Source organism: Schistocerca piceifrons, chromosome 3, assembly GCF_021461385.2.
Source record: "Schistocerca piceifrons isolate TAMUIC-IGC-003096 chromosome 3, iqSchPice1.1, whole genome shotgun sequence".
Lineage (NCBI taxonomy): Eukaryota > Metazoa > Arthropoda > Insecta > Orthoptera > Acrididae > Schistocerca > Schistocerca piceifrons.
The window spans coordinates 565,817,166-565,824,202 of record NC_060140.1 but is presented as its reverse complement, the minus strand read 5'-3'; the positions used below and the strand labels follow the sequence as shown (position 1 = coordinate 565,824,202).

General features: G+C 43.8%; 1 protein-coding gene across 1 annotated transcript in view; it reads right to left on the bottom strand.

The window, feature by feature from the left end:
* Positions 1–693: 693 nt before the first annotated feature.
* Positions 694–7,037, bottom strand: part of LOC124788845 (octopamine receptor-like) — a 244,242-nt gene continuing 237,898 nt past the window's right edge. The window contains exon 5 of the mRNA XM_047256129.1: positions 694–922. Within this exon, the coding sequence (XP_047112085.1) occupies positions 694–922 (229 nt within the window). The remainder of the gene's footprint in view (positions 923–7,037) is intronic.

The following is a 7,037-nucleotide window of genomic DNA, read 5'->3' as shown; positions in this document are numbered from 1 at the left end:
CATATCAATCGTCATGACCAATGGTTGCTACTGTCATTCAGGCATTTCGGACATTTTGTGACATTACAACTTGCACTTCGTAATGGCTATAAAGCCAAAATCATGACGGTGTGATAGAAATGGATAGTAATTTTATAATTTAATGTCGGACATTTCTTTCAAAATGGGTGCGTATGCAGCAGGAATGCCACGAGTCTGCAGTTAAATACTTGCGAACTCGTGTAGTCGTTCTCTTTCCTGAGTGAGCCGAGTCCACTTGTACTCGACAACAAACTCATGCGAGAAGTGGGTAGTGGCGGAGACTCGCGAGTGAAGTCTACGGTCACACGGAGACATTGGGTTGGGAGCCGAAGTCGCACGTCTCGCTGTTGAGTGTACGGAGCTCTCTTTTGATGTCTAGCTGACACTGCCAAGCTCTTCGTAATAGTGACTCGACTTTGTTATCAGTGAAATAACATCACATATTCTCTCAGTCCGTCATGTCTCATTTCGTTTCCTACACGCCTTCTGGATGCTTCGTTATTATTATGATTATTATTATTTTCGGGCAGTGTGGATCCGTGGACCTGCAATCCTGGAAAATCAGCATCTACAAGATAGAAATATTCACTGGAGGGGGGGGGGGGGAGGGTGTATTTGGGGTGCTGCGTCTTTAGTGGGGGGCTGTTTTAATGTCATTTCACACATACGCAGCTAGATGTGAAGCGTGTGTGAGGGCAGAAGGGTCCGACTGACCTGGTGCTGCGCATCCACGCCGCCCGTCAGCTGGCTGTGGCGGCGCGCGATGACGCACGAGATGCGAGCGTACACGTACAGCATGACGGCCAGCGGCAGGTAGAACGAGCCGGTCGCCGAGAAGATGACGTAGCCCTGGTTGCGGCTGTAGCGGCACTCCGTCTCCTTGCTCTGCGTCTTGTCGTACCTGCGAAAGCGGCAGACAGTTAACGCGTAAGTGCGTGTCCAGTGCTGAATCTCGCTTTTATCCTACTAACTGAATGGGTGTCTTGTGAACGGATACCAGTCAATATCCGTCAGTATCTGATGTGTTGCTATCTACAGTGTTTCCCACACCTGGTAATGGATGCGTGGAGTGAACATAACAGTCGAAGCATTCAATTACGGTGCATATTTCTAAATATTAAGAGCTCAGGTGGTAAAGAAGGCCGTGCTGATAGGTGGAAGAAGGGTATTGAAATCTTACTATCCATTCAAGAACCAAGAGGGAAGAATAAGATTGTAAGACAAAGAATGAGGTTCTCGGATTAAAAAGAGTGCAAGACAGGGACGTAGTCTTTCGCCCCTACTGTCCATTCTATACACGGAAGAAGAAATGACGGAAATGAACGAAGCGTTCAAGAGTGGAATTTAAATTCAATGTGATATCAGTCAAAGTTTCGCTGAAGACACTGCTATCCTCAGTGAATGTGAAAGAAAATTACAGGCTCTGTAGGATGGAGTGAACAGTCTAGTGAGGACAGTATATGGTCTGAGGGAAAAGCGGCAAAAGACAAAGATAATGAAATGTAGCATGAATGAGAACAACGAGAAACTTAACATCAAAATTGGTATTCACGAAGCAGACGAAGTAAAGGAATTCAGCTAAATTGAAAGCAAAGTTACTCGTCACGGTCGGAGCAGGGAAGAAACTAAAAGCAGACTAAGCGCAGAGAAAGAAGGCAGTCCTGGGAAAGAGGACTCTACTAGACTCAAACATTGGCCTTAGTTTTAGGAAGAAATTTCTGAAAATGTACGTTCGTAGCACAACACTGTATGGTAGTGAATCACGGAGAACAGGAAAACCGGAAAGGAAGACAACGGAAGCGTTTGATATGTGCAGTCAGGTGGACTGATAAATCTATGCGGAATCGGCGAAGGAACTTATGGACGACGCTGACAAAAAGGAGGGGCAGCATGTTTTTTTTTTTTAATCGTCCGTTTTCCCACTGGTTTGATGCGGCCTCTCCTGCGCTAATCTTTTTATGTCAGAGTAGCAACTACATCCCGTATGCTCAATTATTTGCTGAATGTATTCCATGCTCTGTCTTCCTCTGCTGTTTTCAGACTGTAGCACTCACAAAATGACATATTAGGGCATCCGTGGTATTAGAGAGAACTGTAGAAGATAAAAAGAGGTTGAAATAAATCCAAGAAATAATCGAGGACATAGGTTGCAAGTACTACTCTTAAGTGATGAGGGAGGCGCAGGAGAGGAATTCGTGGCAAGCCGCATCAAACCATTCAGAAGACTGATGGAATAAAGAGTTATCCACTTAACATTACTGTCAGAGATGTGAGCTGTGGGCTTTATATGTTGATTTGTACATACATTTACCTAGAATCTGGATAAAACAGTCACCCCTTTTACCAGAAGTAGCGCCGCTTACGTTTCACTACAAAAAGATAGCTGAAAGGATTTATCTTGATGTTCGACACCACAATGGCAACGATTATGTGCACAATTATTGCGGGCTGTCACCATATTTTTTATTCAGTACAGATTTTGATCAGTCTTGTTTAAAGAGAGAAACCATGATCGTAACGCCGCTCGGTCTAGGTCGCCTTACCAAGGTTCGCGCGGCTTCCCTCGCAGGAGGTTCGAGTCCTCTCTCGGACATGTGTGTGCGTGTTGTCTTAAGCGTAAGTTAGTTTCAGTTAGAGTAAGTAGTGTGTAAGCCTAGAGACCGATGACCGTAGCAGTTTGGTCCCATTGTATTGTATTGTATTGAACTGGGGGCCTAGAAACGACGGAGAGGCTTCGTCCCCGCCATAGCCTGCAGTGGTACACAATCCCACAACAGCTACAGCAGTCCACTCACCCCACCACCGCCCCACACCGAACCCAGGGTTACGGTGCGGATCGGCCCCCAGTGGACCCCCACCGGGAACGACGGATCGGCTGATGTCATTTGAAGTTTTCCATCAAGTATTAGACTTCAGATACATATTTTAATGATTATTGGTGTTAATATTTACTGTAAAGTTAATTTATTAGTGGACTTTCACCCATCTCAGCCTTCTCTTCGTGTTCTTGATTCGAGTATGTGTTATAAGTGAGTGTGCTTACCGTGTTCATAGAAGTCTCAGCAGCGTGTTTGCATCTTGCGGCGTGCAGTTGCAGCTGTAGCGGTTCTAAAACTACGCACTGACGAAGGTGTTTGTGCACTGTATTCGAATATTAAATTTAGTAGCTTTCAATCGTTCATACAAGTATTAGCTGTGTGTTTACATCTCGAAGCGTGCAGTTGTAGCTGTAGTCGCTCTTAAGTACTGACAAAGTTGTTTGTGCACTGTAATTCGGTTATTAATCTTAGTAGTTTTCAACGGTGTCTCATGGTGTTTCTCGTGAAAAATGTGTGAAATCTTACGGGACTTAACTGCTAAGGTCATCAGTCCCTAAGCTTACACACTACTTAAGCTAAATTATCCTAAGGACAAATACACACACCCATACCCGAGGGAGGACTCGAACCTCCGCCGGGACCAGCCGCACAGTCCATGACTGCAGCGCCCTTAGACCGCTCGGCTATTCCCGCGCGGCGTTAATCGTGAAATAATGGTTTAATAAACTTTCGGAAACTTTCGCTCACCTTGTTTTATGAAGTTGTTAGTGCACTCTAGTCATTTTTTTAAATTTATTACGGTAGTTTCCAGCCGCCGTTTCTTACTGTTTCAAGTGAAATATTTCGGTAGAAACTTGCTGTCACTGTGTTTAATTTTGTTGTGTTCCAGTGGACGCCCGAATTTCTGTTTTTAGATAAGAAATTGTGTGAATTTTTTTAAATGTTGGTATTAGTTGTGGTTTAGTAGTATTAATACAAATAGTCCCTTTCGTAGTAGAGAGCGAAATTCGAGATCTCTATTGTGAGTACTTTAAATCATTCTACCGTTGTAATTGAACTTGTAGGAGGCAAGACGTTCGTTCCGGTACGTGCTCTCCCAGCCCACAGAGGCCACGCACTAACTTACGGGACGGCCACACGATACCTGCAGGAGCAGTCACGTACTTCCTATCATGTTTGGAGTACCCGATGCCTTCCTCATTCCCACACCCGGCGCACGGATACCCTTTGTCGTTGAACACGAACTGCTTCCAGAGTTGCTGCATCTAGTGTTGCGAAATATTGTCATATACATAACTTGAAGATGTCACAGGAAGTAAATACATCACTGCACAAAGAGAGAGAGAGAGAGAGAGAGAGAGCTTTGAAGATGATGCGAGAATATTTAAACAATTACACGTTTTATTCCGAGGAATACTACCACCGCCATGAACACGGACAGCTTCAGGAGTTACTAAATCCAGTTTAATATGTCCCTAAATCCACTTTCAAAAAGATCACTGCACAATAGTTTGCCTCAGTTTTGCTGTGTATACCACCATACTTAAACACAAACACTAAAAAAATTGTGACGCACTTGTGAAACCTCTCAGTCTTCGTCCTCTAATCCGAAACATTTGCATGGATAAACAAATTCGTTGTAGTGTTTAACGCCTCAATACATTTGAAACTGTTGCTTTAAAAAATTTGTATCAAATACACTGGCACTCAACACATTGCGCTGTCTTCCCAGGTGCACGTGAAATGGAAATATATTACGGTAGAATACACTCACAAAAATACATCGCTAAAATAAATGATCGCAGATACACCGCGTCGAAACTCTGAAGACGATCCTCCGTCATGTAAAAGAAAAATAGTGTTAAATACACAATCACAGTAGTTTGCACAGTCGTAACTGGGGTACCCACACAGCGGCGGCGAGTCCATTAGCGGCCGCAGTCACTATACATGGTGGTCCATTGATCGCGACCGGGCCAAGTATCTCACGAAATAAGCGTCAAACGAAAAAACTACAAAGAACGAAACTTGTCTTGGTTGAAGGGGGAAACCAGATGGCGCTATGGTTGGCCCGCTAGATGGCGCCGCCATAGGTCAAACGGATATCAACAACGTTTTTTAAAATATGAACCCCCATTTTTTATTACATATTCGTTTAGTACGTAAAGAAATATGAATGTTTGTTGGACCACTTTTTTACCTTTGTCATAGATGGCGCTGTAATAGTCACAAACATATGGCTCACCATTTTAGACGAACAGTTGGTACCAGGTAGGTTTTTTAAATTGAAATACAGAACGTAGGTACGTTTGAACATTATATTTCGGTTGTTCCAATGTGATACGTGTATCTTTATGAACTTATCATTTCTGAGAACGCATGCTGTTACAGCGCGATTACCTGTAACCACCACATTAATGCAATAAATGCTCAAAATGATGTCCGTCAACCTCAATGCATTTGGCAATACGTGTAACGACATTCCACTCAACAGCGAGTAGTTCGCCTTCCGGAATGCTCGCACATGCATTGACAATGCGCTGATGCATGTTTTCAGGCGTTGTCGGTGGATCACGATAGCAAATATCCTTCAACTTCCCCCACTGTCCGGGAACGTGAGATCCGGTGAACGTGCGGGCCATGGTATCGTGGTTCGACGACCAATCCACCTGTCGTGAAATATGCTGTTCAATACCGCTTGTAACGGAACTGAAATGATGGTGGGCTGACAGTAATTTGGAGCCCGCGCGTCGGAAACGGGCGCGCTGGTGTGAGACTGCCAGGGAGTGCACCCTGATGCCATCTATTGGCGAAACTGGGAATTAGCGCTGCCTGTCAGACAATGCACTAAGCTCTCGGAGTCAAATGTATTCTTTTTCTTGGTAATTATAAGTTATTACTGTGTGATTTAATGTTATAAAGCGCTAGTAGTAAATTATTATGACTGGTATGAACTCCAGGGTAATAAATATAAATATTCTTAAATACTAAATGATTTCGGTGAAAAGGTGGTAGGGGAACGCTCCCACTCTTGGTGATACGAGCGTAGCTAGAGGTAGCTAGAGACACAGGGACTGAACAATGGAATGGCCTGGGGAGTGTTGACGTGACCGGACGTGCGTAACTGTGCTCACGCAAAAGTGATTGTGCCACAGCGAAGAGGCGAATATCGTCGCCGTTTGTGGAGTAGAACGCGACGAATGGTTGTCGAAGCTGTCTCTATGCCACTGGGGCTGATTGTAAGAGTTCCTGCGCCCAGATTTTATGGCGGACGTGCAGTAGCTTATACGAGTGCTACAGCTCGTAGTTCCAGCCGCCATTGAGGGCATGAGGCGTGAAGAGCTGCGTTAGCCACATGCATCTCACCACCAGCACCGACACGTCTACCCAAGGCAAGACTGCTTGCAGTTGTTAAGTCGAACTTTGTATACATGTAAAAGGAGAATACCAGTTTTCTTTTGTGCAAGTGCAGAAGGCAGAATATAGTAATGAGTAAAATTACGACGCATGTTGTTCATTGTAAAGTGTAGTAACCTGAAACATAGTGTAGTGAAATCAGACTGAGGCCACCATCGCCTCTTTCATTTACAATTCTTTTGGGTGTAGAATACTTTAGCGTGTAAGAATGTTGAAAAGAGCAATGGTCACACCAGAATGAGTCGCCTATTTATAGTTACTTAAATTTTTCTGAGTAACCTTTCAAGTAAAGTCACTTAACTAATTCTATATCAATTGTCCAAAGAGTAATATCCAAAATCATTAAATAAGTTGAAGGATAGAATTTTGTTAACCTAAGTTGCATAAGTTGTCTTGGTGGTAATTACCAAGCCAACTCACAGAAATTGAGAGAGTATTTGCTTTGTAGAATCACCTAGAATGATCAGAAATAGTAATATTCAAAATTAAGTTTAAATTCAACTCAAGCCATTTCACTTTGAAACGAGCCAAAAAACTGATTTATTCTTTTGCTCCTTCAGAGCTGGCGACCGTAGTTATAAGTATTTTCAGGAGGATTCGACGGTAAGTCTGCTGCTCTCGTCGTGCTGATAGGATTACCCACTGCTGCTAGCAGTGGTGATTGGATACAGAAGCTCACTACCAAGTTAAGTGGGTCAGGTAGGCAGTGTTACCGTGTGAACTGTAGGGCACTGTAGGCCGTGGATCGAACCCGTTCAATCATTCTTTGGGAAATAGTCC